General features: G+C 42.9%; 1 protein-coding gene across 1 annotated transcript in view; it reads left to right on the top strand.

The window, feature by feature from the left end:
* The first annotated feature begins 3,716 nt into the window (after positions 1–3,716).
* lcp2a (lymphocyte cytosolic protein 2a) overlaps positions 3,717–16,982 on the top strand; it is a 15,139-nt gene continuing 1,873 nt past the window's right edge. The window contains 22 exon segments of the mRNA XM_034118790.1: positions 3,717–3,966; positions 5,845–5,859; positions 5,862–5,909; positions 5,994–6,024; positions 6,027–6,039; positions 8,548–8,613; positions 8,782–8,804; positions 8,896–8,936; positions 9,059–9,233; positions 9,593–9,665; positions 9,825–9,880; positions 11,793–11,861; positions 12,390–12,415; positions 12,627–12,646; positions 13,072–13,188; positions 13,776–13,794; positions 13,880–13,895; positions 13,982–14,060; positions 15,447–15,511; positions 16,035–16,096; positions 16,419–16,493; positions 16,726–16,875. Of these exon segments, the coding sequence (XP_033974681.1) occupies positions 3,838–3,966; positions 5,845–5,859; positions 5,862–5,909; positions 5,994–6,024; positions 6,027–6,039; positions 8,548–8,613; positions 8,782–8,804; positions 8,896–8,936; positions 9,059–9,233; positions 9,593–9,665; positions 9,825–9,880; positions 11,793–11,861; positions 12,390–12,415; positions 12,627–12,646; positions 13,072–13,188; positions 13,776–13,794; positions 13,880–13,895; positions 13,982–14,060; positions 15,447–15,511; positions 16,035–16,096; positions 16,419–16,493; positions 16,726–16,875 (1,368 nt within the window). The 5' untranslated portion in view covers positions 3,717–3,837.

Consider the following 16,982-nt stretch of genomic DNA (forward strand, 5'->3'; position numbering starts at 1 on the left):
ATATTTAGACCGCAAGTGTAAATGGAGGCGTGTGGCGCAGTAGATAGTGCGTTGGTGTTGGGATCAGGGGAGCACAGGTTCAAACCCCACTGCAGTCAGCATGTCGTTCTGTCCCTGAGACACTTTTGGGCCGTCTCCACGGCAGCGTTAAAAAAATCTTGGAGGTGGGCGTATCTGAAGCTTGAGGATTTTTTGCGAGCAACCAATCACATGAATCTCCCGCCCGCGACATACGAAGCAAAAAAGCCCGAAGTAAACTGGATATAAACTCCCCAAAACAGGCGAAAACCTACCACTGTCTCTGCCACCTCCCTCCATGCCTGGCTCCTCCGGTTTATATCCCGGTAGGTCTGGTCATAAAGCACCGGGTGATTGATTCGCTACCGCTAATTTCTCCTCCATTTTTTGGAATATGAGGAAATGACCTGCGGTATTTCTCTCCCAGCATACACGCCGTTTGATTGGCTAGAGCTTGAACTGTCAGATTTGCGTACACGGGATTTGATTGGCTGACGCTTCCACCTCAGCCTCAAAAGTTGAACATTGTTCAACTTTGGATCTTGAAAATCCTGAGAATCTCCGCTCGCCTGCCCACAATGCATTTCGGCGAAAGCGAAAAAAAGTGACGTCACCCCATTCAAAGTGAATGGGCAGAAGCGTTTCAAGATTTTTTAACGCTGCCGTGGAGACGGCCCGTTCACCCCAAAGTGCTCCTGTGGGGATTGTCCACAGTATTGAGTATGTAATGCCGCGTTTCCACTACACAGCCTCGCTCGGCCCCGCTCGGCCTCCTTTGGCCGCGCCCGGCCTCGTTAGGACCAGCTCACTTTGTGGCGCGTTTCCATTACAGTTTAGGAACCGGGTCAGTATCTATAGTAACACAGTGTAGGCGGAGCGACGCTGCTTAAAACTGCCGTGACGTCATCTTCAATGCGACACAACAATGGAGATGTGAAAGCGATCGTTTGCTTGTTTTTTGCTGTGTGGTTTATTATCACAGAAATAGACAAGAGTTGTTTCGAAAGAGGCGACGTATAGCAAGACGAGGTATAGAAGAAGCTGACGCGAGAGTTCGGGCCAGTCCTCCTACGCCGCAGAGGACTACAGGACGACTCGAATCACTACTAACTACAATGCTACTTGGTAAGCTAACGTTTGCTAACTAGCAATGTGTTTAGGCTCACGCCTCCCTATACGACCAAAGTATTTCAAGTATTTAATTAATTGTAGCTACCACTTTTACGTATTAAAATATGTATGCTTTTGTTTGTGTATTTCAGAAGTTACCGACCGAGCTACCGAGTGGTGGAATGTTGATTGTTCCATCTTTCACACACTCAGTGGGTGGAGAACTTCAGGATGCCTGAGGAAAACCTACGTGTAATACCTAAATATTCATTGTATTGTATTGAACATAAATACATCTTTTCTTTTTCACATACATGTGTTTTGTCAAATTATTTAAACCAAAAAAATGTTATCAGAATTGACTATTTAGTAAATATTTGAATTTCAAAGCACCAGTACTGCCCCCATAATAATAATCTAATAAATTAAGCAAATATCAAAGCAAACTATAAACATAAATACAAAAGTGTAAAACACAACAGAACTATATTCATAAATGCAAGTGTAAAAAATTGTTAACATGGATGGATGCTAAAGTATCCACAGCATAAAATAATATGATTATGATTGGTTGTCTGAAAGACACAGCCTCAAGGTTCAAGGTTTTTTATTTTGTCATACGAACATAGCTAGTTGTAGTTATGACAATGAACATCTTAGGTCACAGGCTCCTCCAACAGTGCAACACAATAACCCAGATCAAGAGAAATATAGTGCAAGTAAATATTAAGCGCTGTGCACCGCTCTCTTTGTATAGGTGTTTTCTTTTGTTCTCTTCTCTTTGAAATATATAAGCAATGTGTTTGAGTCTAGCACAACGAGGGTATTACAATTGAGTAATTTTTCTACAGTATTTATCATGTATTCTTAATACCATTACAAATATGTAATGTTATGTTTTAGAGGAGGACCTCAAGCTAGCAAACTCAATTTCAAACAGTATGCAGAGTTGTCCTGCCTAAAGAGTTAAAATGTATTATTTAACCAAGTATTTATTCTCTTATTTGCTTTAATTGCAACAGATGATAAAGGTTTCACTGTGATAAGTATTCTCTTAAATCCATAAACCCCTGTACAGTGCTTTGTGGACGATGGTGTTTATGATATTTCTGACTGCAGAGGGACGCCTAGATGATGCCATCTTTCTGTGCGATCGCTGGTGGGTGCAATTATTTATCAACAAGCAATAAGATAGACATGGCATTGATTCTGCTGGGCCAGTTGCCGTTCCTGCAGGGCCAGATCCTCTCCTCCTCGGTTTGTGCTGTTGATGGCAGAGGACGTTGTTCGGAACTGTTCCTCCTCGCTAGTCCCAATGTAATCATCTAGAACAGAAACATGACTTGTAAATTCCACAAACTACTGCAGCACAATACTATAAATAGCAACAACAACTATAGAAAGACAACTGAACGTAAACAATGGCGATATATGGTGTTAGCAAACAATAGCTCTCGCTAATGCTATCTGCCTAGCTAGCCTTCGGGGCTCCATCGGGGTTGTCGAACATAAATGTAAGGATAAAATAGACTTATTTGTTAGAAGTGAGCTTTAAAACAGATAGGGACACAAAGCAGGGACACAAAGCTTTCAAGCAAATAACAGCGTTAGCAAAAACGTACCATGCAGACTCCAGTAACGCCGTTGGAGAGTCCAGTGTCTGTGTAGAGACCTCCTGAAAGACTTTGATATTGCGAGTTGTCCCGTCGAGCACCCGCTGGACCTTATCATCTGCAATATAATGGACGTCGTCACTTCCTCGACCGACCATGGTGTGCTTTTCTTTGCCATTGTTGTAGCTCCTCTGTTAACAAAAATGCTGTTTGTAAAAATGGATTATCTCGCAGCGCAGATTGTGACGATTCTCTCCGACCAATCAGCAGCCGAGAGCGTTGACGTCACAAACACAGCCCGGTTGTCTCTGGCCCTGGCCCCACGATTTTATGAGGCCAGAAAAACTGAGAATTAGGACCAGCCGGCCGGTACTAGGCCAAGTGGAAACGCAACCACAAACGGGCCGCTGACGTCACAGCCCTCTTAAACCGGGCTGCGCGCTGTAGTGGAAACGCGCCATAAGTCGCTTTGGATAAAAGCGTCTAACAAGTGACATGTAATGTAATGTAAAGTCATGTGATGTGATGAAATGTAAATATGCACATTGACATTGAATTTGCAGGAAGAGTTGCCAAAGACATTTCGTTGTACTTTGTATGATGACAATAAAGATATATTCGATTCTCTTCTATAAATGTTTCTTAATATCAGAATTTAAAAAAAGGAAATAAAGGACAAATGAATCGTTTCAAAATGATGCCGAAGTAACAACATACTGATACCGGTTAGTAAAAACCCATGAATTACACAAGACCTTTGTGTATTTTTTGGTATTATTTGTTAGTACTTCGAAAGGCCCATGAACTTACTGACCAGCACTTTGAATGTGTGCTAAATTAAAATATTGAACTGCAGTTGAAGCCGCTGCAGCGACGCTGATCCACCTCCTGTTTCCTGTCTGTGGTCACACCAAAGATGGGGGGAAGTGTTTGCAAAGTCACTTCCTGTCAGAGGGCGGGACACACGCAAGAGGAGGAAGCCATTTGGATTTAGGTTTCTCAGCGGCGTCTTAGTGCTTGGTTTTGAGGAAGTGAAACTGTGAGAGGACGGCCGGCAGCTTTTTATTTTCTGAGTTTCAGAGACGTTTGGAGAGAGATGAGAGAAGCTTCAGATGTTTTCGTCCTGAAGCTGAGGTTTCACTTCAGATTCAAGATGAGCGGAGTGCCGAGTCGAGCCGAGGTGACGGGGTGGAGCCCTCAGCAGCTGGCCGAGTACCTGACCCGGGTGAGTCCCTGAACGCACCGTCTGTGTCTATAACGCCTGTATTTAAGACCTCAAACGTGTCCTCTGTCTCTCTGACATCTTAACATGAGACCTCAAAACACACCGTCTCTGACAACTTAACATGAGACCTCAAAACGCACCGTCTGTGTCTATAACGCCTGTATTTAAGACCTCAAACGTGTCCTCTGTCTCTCTGACATCTTAACATGAGACCTTGAACACACCGTCTCTATGTCTAACATCTCTAACTATAATGTCTGTATCTCTAACGCCTGTATTTAAGACCTCAAAACTACCCTCTCAGACTTCTCATTTAAGATCTCGAACACACCGTCTCTGACAACTTAACATGAGACCTCGAACACACCGTCTCTGACAACTTAAAGGGGACCTATCATGCAAATGCACTTTTTGTACGTCTTTTATACATGAATATGTGTCCCCGGTGTTCCAGGGAACTCACCAAGTGTCAGAAAACACAACCCTCTCTATTTTTCCTCCATACCCAAATCTCTAAAAAAGGGGCTGCAACGGATCTGATAAAAACTGATCCAGATTTGAACACTGTTCTGACGTCAGGACGGTGGCGCTACGGCTATTGGGTCAACTCCACCAATCAGGAGGAGACAGCCACGGCCATTGCCGTTCGAAAGCGCTGGAGACGCTGTAGTACATATGCCAGGCCTGTAGGTGGTGCTGTTCTCACAGAATCTGCCCTTGCAAAAACAGAGCTAAAAAAGTGCAAATTGAGCGAAATGAGGCATGGCTAAAATGCATGATCTGTTTGGTATTTTGAAAAAAAAAAAGTATAAATATGCCTTATATAGGTATGGTCCTACACTATATTATTCAAATATAGCATGATAGGTCCACTTTAACATGAGACCTCAAACTACCGTCTCTGACTTCTTATTTAAGAACTTGAACGTATCTCTAACGTCTATATTTAAGACCTCAAACATGTCCTCTGACTTCTTTCTTTCTGCACGTCCAGTTTCTCAAAGCTCCTTAATTTCCTCCATTTTTTCCTGTCGATTCTCTGGACCAATCAAAAGCCTGCAGTGTTTTAACTCCGCCTTCTACTCTAAACTGGATCCTTGGCTCGGATTGTGCTTAAAAAGTACCAGGAACTCTCCAGGACTTTTCCAAATGGAAACCAAAGGAGAGCTAGCTGAGTCAAACAGACGTCACCGTTCAGCGGAAACACAAGCGCAGGATTTGGTTTCCCAACAAAGAAACTCATCTGTTTCTTTCCCAAAGTCTTCAGGAAGAAGGATCCGAACACAGAAGTTATTTAACGGTTTGATCAAAATGGAAAACCGACTTCATTCGGAAGTCTTCATTTGGTTAAAACAGAACAGAAGCAAACACTCGATGAAACCTTTATATCGTCTGATCTACAGACGTCTGATGGGTCCCGTGACGTCACGTGACCTACCAGGAGAAGTGTGATTTAAATCGTCTCCAAAACACAACGTTTCCGTCCTCGACCCGCGAGACAGAAGTCCGACAAGTTTCATACAAATCTGTCCAGAATTTGTTGCTGACAATTTGAGAAACCGAGCCACGAGGAGACGGAGATCAGCGATGTAGAAGAGAGACGGTCGTCGGCATAAAGCTGATGTTTGAAATGGGTTTTATTCACGAAGACGTCTTGATAACGTCTCGTTTAGATGGAGTAACGGATCACTTTAAATACAGCTCTGTGTATGTTTGGATACGTGTCCAAAGTCCTTTTCAGAAATGTGGGAATCACCAGGAGTACCATCAGGTGATTCGGACCGGACAACACAAACCAACACGAACTAACCGAACACGTGAAATGTAATACACGTATTTATATTTCCACACGTTTCAATGTGCTGTTTGTAATTGCAGATGAGTCTGAGCGGCCTGTGGATAAAGTGGTGTTGAAGAACTCCATCAGCGGCTCCAGATTTGTGGTGAGTTTACATTCAAAGACATCCAGTGAAAGTAAAAAGGGTGAAGAGTTTAAAATGTCAACACACTGTCTCTCTGTTCGGAAGAATCTGAGCGAGAGCGATCTGCAGAAGTTCCCCAACTCTACGCTCCGTAAGTACAAACCAAATCCACTTCTACATCAACATGTGTCCCCTCTTCTTCATGTCTCTTCTACATCAACATGTGTCCCCTCTTCTTCATGTCTCTTCTACATCAACATGTGTCCCCTCTTCTTCATGTCTCTTCTACATCAACATGTGTCCCCTCTTCTTCATGGTCTCTTCTACATCAACATGTGTCCCCTCTTCTTCATGTCTCTTCTACATCAACATGTGTCCCCTCTTCTTCATGTATCTTCTTCATCAACATGTGTCCCCTCTTCTTCATGTCTCTTCTACATCAACATGTGTCCCCTCTTCTTCATGTCTCTTCTACATCAACATGTGTCCCCTCTTCCTCATGTCTCTTCTACATCAACATGTGTCCCCTCTTCTTCATGTCTCTTCTACATCAACATGTGTCCACTCTTTCTATGTCTCTTCTACATCAACATGTGTCCCCTCTCTTCTTCATGTCTCTTCTTCATCAACATGTGTCCCCTCTTCTTCATGTCTCTTCTACATCAACATGTGTCCCCTCTTCTTCATGTCTCTTCTACATCAACATGGGTCCCCTCTTCTTCATGTCTCTTCTTCATCAAACATGTGTCCCTCTTCTTCATGTCTCTTCTACATCAACATGTGTCCCCTCTTCTTCATGTCTCTTCTACATCAACATGTGTCCCCTCTTCTTCATGTCTCTTCTACATCAACATGTGTCCCCTCTTCTCATGTCTCTTCTTCATCAACATGTGTCCCCTCTGTGGAAAGAGACTCTGAAAGTTTCAGGAACAAAGATTCTCTCTCTTTTTGATCCATTTTTATAAAAACCTGTCTGAAAATGAGCTGATCAGATTTTGGCCACTTGATGTCATAACGATGTTTTGGCTTGAGTAACCATTAGCCAATCAGCAACCAAGGTACCACCTCTCAGCAGGCACAAAAAATGGGGGGTAAAAGTTCCCCGAGATTAAGTTCTCTTTTTGGGTGTGAACACGACATAAGGGGTACGAAAGGAAACTAAACGCGAAAAGTACGGTTGAAAAGTACTCCGGTGTGAACGCGGCTATTGAGTTCTTTGTAACCAAATCTCTCTCAGAGGGGCGTGGGGAGGGGCTCCTTATTTTCAATCTAAAGTAACAGACAGAGAATCAGCACTTTGGAAACAGGGCTGAAACAGAGGGGATTATGGGTAATGCCTGCAATGATCTGTTTGGTGTTTCAGCCAATCAGAGACAGGCTCTGGATATATCTGAGACCTGTGATATATTGATGAGAAACAGGATCTTGCCCATTTCAAACCAACGCAGTTCCCGTTCTAGAGCTCTTCTGGTTCGGAACCGGTTCTTCTTTTTCTGCTCCCGCTCTGTTCACCACCACTCAGAGCCGGGATGGTGTCATGACGTCACCGTTTACATCGCTGATTTGCTCCCCAACGGCGCTCACTACAACAACGGGGGACTGCGTCGGGTCGATGATCGTGTTGCTTTTAATCATACGAAGCCAGATTAAATTAAATAACGACTTCTCCAACCTTATACTTTTCTCCAGAGTGCCGTGGTTCATTGTTTATTAATGTGTTTCAGCGGCATTTACCGACCGCTGCAGTGCTGCTCTTCCACGGGAGTTTATTCTCCCGTTAGCTCCGGGTTAGCTCACACGGCTCTAAAGTATTCACTGTCTGACTGTCACACAAGCAGCTGATACATATCCCCAGTTTCCCCTTAAGTGAATGTGTGTCAGTCTGAATTGACGCTGTTTGGCATCACAACGCTGTTATGAAAGTTTCTCTGGTATAACATGGGTGATGTTAGCATAGCAACCGAAGCTAAACTGACTACTTGCTAAGCCGTTTTCTACAGGCACATTTTACCGGCGTATTTTTCATTATGATTCTACTTGTGATAGTCGGACATGACAACCTGTGCAGCCCATGTATTGATTCCATCCGATAGCTGCTATAATAACAAACAAAACGTCTGCCTGCTCTCCACAATGATCAATAACAGCGAACGGATGGTCAAAGTAAGGTACAAATAAACAGAATCACACAAAGCCTGGTTAGTGTTGCCTGACTTTATAAAGTGTGTTTTTTATAAGTGTGTGGTTGCCTTCTAGTCACTTTGCTCAGCGCTACTGCTTGTTACAACTTGTATTTGCCGTACTCGCCTTAAACTGTTAGCTCAGGTTAAACTCGCCCCCCTCCGACGTAAGCGTGACGTATGCGGTTCTTGCTTCTTGACCGACAATCTTTTGGTGCTCGAAACGAACCGGATTCCGGAGCTTAGAGGCGGCTCCGCTGCGGCGTGAACAGGACAAACCGGTGCTTTTCAGGCTCCTGCTCCGAACCGGCCCTGGAAGCGCGTTGGTGTGAAAGGGGCATCATGCGGGACCTTTAAGAGAAAACCTCCAGGAGAAGCGCTTCGTGTTTTTATCTCCTTCTTCTGTCTCTGATACGACGGCGATGTGGAAGTGCTGATTGAATTTGAAGAACCTTTATTTAAACCCTGTGTGTCCTCAGGATGATCACTAAGATCAGCTCTCAGATCAGCAAGAAGGAGGAGAAGAGGAGCCTGTTTGGGATAAAGTGAGGCTTTTATATATATTTTTAATATAAAACTACAACATTAACACAAATGAAAAATTATAATACATTTAAATTGTAAATAATAAAACAATAACAAATAAAGCACCTTTAAATATCTGTTATATTGTTTATTGATATTTATAATTACTGTTTTTATTTCCATTGCAGACCGACCAGATATCACGAACCAGGTTTGACTTTAACTTCATCATTAACCTTCTCGTGTTTGGTTTGAAATGTATTTTATATAAATATATTTATACTTATTGCCTTTTCTCCCAGAAGCAGCGGCAGAGGTTCAGGGTTGGGCTGAGGACGAGTTTGTACGTCTTATTTTTTATTTTTCTCTCTTTTGATGGAAATTCAACCAGAAAAATATTATTTATTTTTAAGGGTTTTTTGTGACCAGCGTGTTTTTGTAAAATATATATCTATATACTTCCAGTCGGAGGAAGATGACTACGAGGACCCGGACAGCGGGGGGGACGCGGGGGGCAGCGACTACGAGTCCCCGATGGACGACGATAACAACGACTACGAGCCCCCCCCCTCCGAGCCCCCGGAGGACATGGCGCTCAAACTGGGGCCCCCCCGCCCGCTGGGGGACGGGGAATACATCGGTAAGACCTTTAATAACACCTTTAATACAGGGTTTAACACATAATGCATCGGTAACACCTGGACCCCCCCTTTAGGAATATAAAATGATGTATCTGACGTTTATTTCACAGAAAACGTAACCCGTCTACGGGCTATGTTTTTCTTTATGTAAAAATATATATTTCTAATGTGTTTCCCTTTGTGGCCAGCAGGGGGGGCTTCAACCAATAGACCTGCTTTAAGTATAACATGAGCTAAATATGTGTGTGTGTGTGTGTGTGTGTGTGTGTGTGTGTGTGTGTGTGTGTGTGTGTGTGTGTGTGTGTGTGTGTGTGTGTGTGTGTGTGTGTGTGTGTGTGTGTGTGTGTGTGTGGTGTAGACAGCCGTGTGCCCTCCAGAGGCCACCCCCCTGCTGTGTGTCCCCGCCCCCCGCCCCCAGCCTCTCCGTACCGGTGAGTCTAAATTTAAAGAATAATTTAAAACATTTTAAATTCTTCAGATATACTTTTATGTAAAGGTTTGTGTGTGTGTGTGTGTGTGTGTGTGTGTGTGTGTGTGTGTGTGTGTGTGTGTGTGTGTGTGTGTGTGTGTGTGTGTGTGTGTGTGTGCAGACAGGTGAGCAGTCCTCCAGAAGAGACCCCTCCCCTCGCGGCGGGGGGGAGAAAATGTGAGTTTATATTTTTAATACATTTCTCTACTCAGCTTTTCTTCATTAGTATCAAGTGAAACAGTGACATCGTGTTTTTGTGATTATTTAGCATTTATTTTGTAAACGAATGCGTCTTTTTTTGCTGATTTTAGGCCACATAGGAGTGTGTGTTAATCGGTTATTCGTCATTTTGTTCCGTGTAATAGTTTTGCGTGTCTTCAGTTTTAATTCATTAGGCGCTTTCACACCGCAGTACTTTTCCCACAATATTTCATCAGAACTCTTTAGTTCTCATGAACTAAGTACAGATCGCGTTCTCACCGGAATAAGTTCCCTGAGGGAAGATTACACAAATGAGCCGCTGACGTCACTTCTTCTCTTCTGCTTTGGGTTTACTGGCAGGCCGCAAACAACTTCACGGGCGTATACTGCCACCCGAAGTCCCCGGCCGGAAGTCCCCGGAGTTGGGGAAGGCTTCAGTAGAAGCTGCTGGGACTCCCAGCAGCTTCTACTGAAGCCTTCCGAGTAAATCGCCAGAACGCCGGCACCTCCTCCACTCCACCGCTCCCATGTTTTCTTTTGTGTTGCCATAAGTTAGTCTCTCTCCGTTTGTGCGCTGGGCTAATGCTAATGCTAATAATGCTAATGCGAGGATAATAAAATGGCGGCTTCACAAAACTTTTGGGAGTTTTACGGGGCGTGGTTTGCAATCCGCCCAGCCAATCAGACATAGGAACCTTTTTCTCCCACGAAAGTACCTACTCTCTAGCAGGGACGGAAAAGGGGGTAAAAAGGTTCATGAACTAATTTTAGTTCCGGCTAACATTCCGCGACATTTCAGAACTATATCGGAACTAAAGTGGGAAAATTACTGCGGTGTGAACGCGACTTATTGTGCATCTATTCTAAGACTTTTAACAGCTGCCTCTTTGCTCTTCCTACATCTATCTGTAGTTGTTTTGCGCCCCCTGGTGGGCACTTTGTGATGGTTTTGTTTCTATTTCTTAAAGGTCCCATGTCACGGCCATCTCTACTGATCATAATTCCATTGTTGAGGTCTACTAGAATAGATTGAAACTCACATTGGTTTCTCATACAGCATCTCTGTATAGTATGTGAATTCACTCTCTGTCCTACACGCCTTGTTGGAGCTCCTGCCCCCCCCCCCCCCTCCCTGTGAGCCCACTGTGCTCTGATTGGTCAGCTCGCCCACTCTGTTCTGATGAGTCCACCACCGTTACAGCGGAACATCAGTGATTATGTTTTACAATGGCGTTTGTTAGCAACCAGAAAAGGACACCAGTAAAGACAAACAGATGAGAATGCTGCGTGGGGGTCTGGGTGCCCGTGTTGGAGGGACGTTGCCGCAGCTCGCTGCTGTGAGGAGCGGACAGTGTGAGCTGGGTTAATTTCCTACTAGCTGCGTGGGGTCTGCGAGACATCGCGAATGGACACGGGAAGGGGGGGTGCTGAGGGGGCTTCAGCACCCCCATCTGCAAGGCTCCACTAGCACCCGCACCCCCAAACGCGGCACACCTACAGTGTAAGCACGCCCCATTTGGACCAATGGGTCCATTTGGGTATGGGCACGTCACTGTACCCAGGAAGAAAAAGAGAAATGTCCAACGAGGCGTTCTGGGGCAAACAGGTATTTTCTGTGTTAGAGTTTTACTCGCTACAGGGTGTACTTTGAGGGTTTGTGATTCTGCAGACCGTTTACATGCAGAAAAACCTTCATAACACACAAGGGGACGGGTAATAACCAGAAAAGCATGACATGGGCCCTTTAACACTTGATCATTTTGTGCCTTTTTGTTCGGGTGGTTTTGTGTGGCATGGCGTAACTCTGCAGGAAACACTGCAAACAGGAGCTGTTAAATATTGTTCAGAATAACTTTTAATGGATTATTTTCCCTCCTGTTGTGTTCAGTTCCTCCGGGGCCCCCGCCGATTCTTCGTGTGAACAAACCGGGTCGACCGAACCAGTCCCCCGTCAGAGGTAAAGCTTCAAAGTGCTTCTGTTTTTAAATTTACTTACTTTGGTTTCAAAGGACAACATAAGTATTGCATTCAATTAAATTAAGGGGTCGGTTGGAGAGTAGTCGTTACAGCGCTGTGATTGGACAGCTGCTCTGGAGGTGGGCGGGACATCACACAGCGAGAGCCAATCAGGGATACTTGATTGTTTTTAAACACAGAAATGTACCATTCTGATTGGTTGAGAGTTTTAAATCAATAAATCATTATAAAAACAATAGTTTGTATTCCAGGACATCACTGAAACACTATCTTTGGGTTCAAGAAAAGCGCTATAGAAATATAATTTATTATTATTATTATTATCTGACATTACAGTGATCTTAAATATAAAAATATTACTCACTGTAAGGTTATATTGCTTTTTAGTAAGTAGTTATTTTGGTGTCGAATTTCTTTTTGGGAAATTAAATTCATCTAAAAAGAGCATCAATTTACTAGATTGTTGATTCAATCATGTCGTTTACATTTGTTTTTCTCGTCTCCACAGGACCTCATCGCAACACAGTGGAAAAGGTGATGTTTTCTTTATAAATAAGCTTTATTTAGAGCGGCCATATCGTGCTCATTTTCAGTCTATCACGTGCAATGTGTTGGAGCACTCGCCAATAGGAGAGCGAGTGTTCCCTGGTGATGTCACTAAGTTTTGGGAGTAAACAAAGGAGTTCTCCACATACTTTATATTTAGTATTTCTTTATTCTAATTGTGCTTCTTTGCTTCCTACAGCCGGGCGCTAACTCTTGGAGGTAAGTAGATGTTCTCTCCATTATATCCTACAGGAGTAAGTAATGGGGCCCCACAGGGCTCTGTGTGCGGTCCTCTTATATAGATCAACTGTTCTGGGGACTAGTGGAAGCGCTGTTTTATAACGATGTTACGCAGATTACATTGTTTTTAATGTATTCAAACCCTCTTTATTATATCAAATATATTTTGAGAACGAAAGTCTTGTTTATAGAATTTTTCAAACGAAGGGAAATAAAAGTAATAATAGACTTAAAATATCAATTTTTATGAAGATGACTCTGTCTTGTATGCGTTTAAATGCTCTTCAACTGTATTTGATCAAACAGCCTCAGCAGTGCATCATCGAGTGCTCGAACACAGAGGAGGGAATGAGTGTGTTATTGTTCAAAGTGGAGGAATGTTATCTTTAATCTTCTCTGTTCAGGCCTCAGCCGGACGATCCTCCGGCCTGGAACAAACCTCCAGCTCTCCCCCCGACCCCGACCCCGACCCCGACCTCCGTCAGCCGGAGCGACTCCTCCGCCAGACCGGCTGCCACCAGGTCAACATCAGATATTAAAGCTTTCAGACATATCCACCAGAGAGGAATGCGTCCTGAACCCTGACATGAGTCAGCATTATGAGTCCTAACATGTCATGAGTCAGCATTATGAGTCCTAAACCCTGACATGAGTCAGCATTATGAGTCCTAAACCCTGACTCAGCATTATGAGTCCTGAACCCTGACTCAGCATTATGAGTCCTGAACCCTGACTCAGCATTATGAGTCCTGAACCCTGACTCAGCATTATGAGTCCTGAACCCTGACTCAGCATTATGAGTCCTAAACCCTGATTCAGCATTATGAGTCCTGAACCCTGACTCAGCATTATGAGTCCTGAACCCTGTCATGAGTCAGCATTATGAGTCCTGAACCCTGTCCTGACTCAGCATTATGAGTCCTGAACCCTGACTCAGCATTATGAGTCCTGAACCCTGACTCAGCATTATGAGTCCTGAACCCTGTCATGAGTCAGCATGTCCTCACTTCCTGTCCCCTGGTCTCTCTTCAATGGTTTCTGAGTGTTTTTGTTGTTAGTCTGAAATCAGGTCTTTGGTTAACACAAGCTTTTTTTGGTGGTTCGACAGGTTTGAGGCGAGGAGAGAGGTAAGTCTCAGTTTGAAACTTTTATTTTGAAGGTTAGTTTGTCCTGAGTGACATTTGAACTTCTTCTTCTCTTCTCTTCTATCAGCAAACACACAATGAAGGTGAGATTTGTATTCATCATAAACATCATAAACAAAAGCATATCCCGACCTATGGGAGTAATTCTTAAAACCCTTCTGTCTTCTAGCTCCTAAACACAACACCTTTCCCCTTCAAAATAAGAGTCAGACCCCCCGCCCCGGACGCCCCTCTCGCCAAGGAGACAGGTGAGACGACTTTAAGTAATGTACTTCCTGTCAGTACCCAGAGTGACTGTATCCTCACAGGAAGCTCAGGGAGAGGCTTGTTTTTCAAAATAAAAGCCCCATAATGTGATTGTATAACTTGAAACCACGTCCAATGAAATGTGATGTTTTTAAACTTCTATTTCTAAATGCCAGATTTAGTCTTCTTCTTCTTCTCTTTGTTTGAGTTGATTAAATAAATACAAAATAATTACTCTACTACACAATCAATATTTTTATTTCTCAATGATATCTTTGGATCATTTTTGTAACTGAAGATAACAATGACAACAGAAACAAAAACATAATCTGAGGGTTTAAACAGTTTTTATTAACTTATTATTAAATTAAAATTAAAAGTCACCTATCATGCTATGTGTGATAGCCTAGCATAGGTCTCAGATATATACAAATATATAAAAAACATGTCTATGAAGTGTTTTGCTCCAAATACCAAACAGATCACCCATTCTAGCCATGCCTCATATCCCTCTATTTCACTTCCTGTTTCTAAAGTGCTGATTTGGGGAATAAAGCTTTAAATAAATAAAAAATTGATAAAATAAAAAAGGAGGGGTCTGAGCTCATGCGGGACCCGGCAGCTACTGTCTAAACTAAATGCTGCCGTGATGAAACGCCATATCATGGATTATCAAGGATTGTTTCTGAAACAGTATGGAGCTCAAAGGCTTTCTCTCTTGCCGGTTATACCACAAGGTGAGTTCCTTTTTATTTCCTGCTTCTTCACACACATGCTCTCCAGTACAGGTTAGCTCTGAGTGTTAGCGATGCTAATATAAACACCGACCATATTACGTCCAAAACAGTCAGGCATTGTTTCTGATAGCAACGTTTCTGATAGGGCCGTGGGTCCACATTTCAGATATTACGTCATATCGGACGCAAATCTGGATCAGCTCCGTTGTTCCCCCGTTTTTAGAGATTTGGGTACGGAGGAAAATAGAGAGGGTTTTATTTTCTGACGCTGCGTGAGTTCCCTGACACACCGGGGACACATAGTGATGTAGAGAAGACATCAAAAAGTGCATTTTGCTTGATAGGAGACCTTTAAGTTATTAGCGTCCTGGGGTTTCTTGAAAGGCGCCATATAAATCCAAGTTACTACTATTTATTATTATTATTAGACATCAAGTCAACAAAAATGTATTAATATAATAAAAACTAAGAAGGGCATTTGACGCAGGACTAAGACTAAATCACAATAATGCTTTCAAAATCAAAACTATTGCAAACAGAATCTCATGAAACACAATAACAAAACCTGCAAAAAGGTGAATTTAATTACAACATTTCTATCCATTCCTATTTATGAAGACATAATAATGTGTGTATTGTGTTTCCTCCCAGCCTTCCTCCCAGCCTTCCTCCCAGCGTCCCCTCTGCCGGCTCTCTGCCCCACAAACTGCAACCTGGTGAGGAAACAACACATTTTATTAATAAACATTTACATCTTATTTTTATTCTGTCAATTGTTTAACAATGTGTTATTTCCCCACAACCCCCTCCTCTTTATATTTTAATGGTGTTTTCTTTTAATTATGCAATCTTAATTTAAATGCTTGTTTTAGTTTCATCATTTAAGTAATTATATTTATACCCAGTTATATTAATTATACTAAAGTTATTCACCTCTATTTTTGCGTCTTATTTGTTTTATTTATGTGGATTTATCATTTATATTACATTTATTTTTGTTATTCACATCCTCCTTAATCCAGCTTGTTCCCTTACGCAACTTAATGCACAATCATCAGTATATAATTAACCTGTACGTAACTTTAAATAACGATTTGATATTGTAATTATGAATAAATACTGTGCTGACCCAGTGTGAACACTAGAGGGCGACCTTTCTCCTCGAACAGCAGAAACATCACAAAACTGACCAACTGTGTGTGCGTGCGTGTGTGCGTGCGTGTGTGTTTGTGTGTGAAGGCTTCGGAGGATCTGACAGACAATCGTTTCGTCCTACGCCACCTACAGCAGCACCTGTACAGGTAATAAAAAACACACACACACTTTTCTTAAATGACCCATACAGTGAGACTTGTAATGCAATATAAAACGCTTGGTCCTCACGAAGGTAGCAACACAAGAAGTTTCTTTCCCACATCTAAACTAAGTTAACCTAAGAAGACATTTTTTAAACGGCAAGAAACATTTACATATAACTACTTTTACAGTCTTTTATTTGTGTCGTACTTATACTGTACTACAGGGGGAGCTGTTGTATCGGTTGTTTAACCACATTAAAATTATAATGTTTATATATATAGAGAGATATTGATGTATATATGATATGATGTGCTCTGTGTGCAGGACCTGGACCCCAGCTGGTACGTGGGGAGAGTGACCCGAGGTCAGGCGGAGGAGAGTCTGCAACAAGTCAACAAGGTAAACAACAACAACAATATCAGAGTCATTTAAAGTTTAATAGGTTCTCTATTTCCATAATCATAATCGTGTGTCTGTGTGTGTGTGTGTGTGTGTGTGTGTGTGTGTGTGTGTGTGTGTGTGTGTGTGTGTGTGTGTGTGTGTGTGTGTGTGTGTGTGTGTGTGTGTGTGTGTGTGTGTGTGTGTGTGTGTGTGTGTGTGTGTGTGTGTGCGTGTGTGTGTGTGTGTGTAGGACGGAGCCTTCCTGGTCAGAGACAGCACTCGGCAGTTGGCTCAGCAGCCGTTCACTCTGATGGTTTTGTTCCAGCAGAAAGTTTTCAACATTCAGATCAGAGAGCAGGCGGGGAACTTCCTGCTGGGAACAGGGCTCAAAGTCAAAGAGGTAAACAAGAGCTGGGGGGTAAACAAGAGGGGGGGCAGGGTAGACAAGATGGGGGCAGGTACACAAGATGGGGGCAGGTAAACAAACCATCATAGATTGACTGTATA

The sequence above is a fragment of the Trematomus bernacchii genome, unplaced genomic scaffold, assembly GCF_902827165.1.
Source record: "Trematomus bernacchii unplaced genomic scaffold, fTreBer1.1, whole genome shotgun sequence".
NCBI classification, from domain to species: Eukaryota; Metazoa; Chordata; class Actinopteri; order Perciformes; family Nototheniidae; genus Trematomus; species Trematomus bernacchii.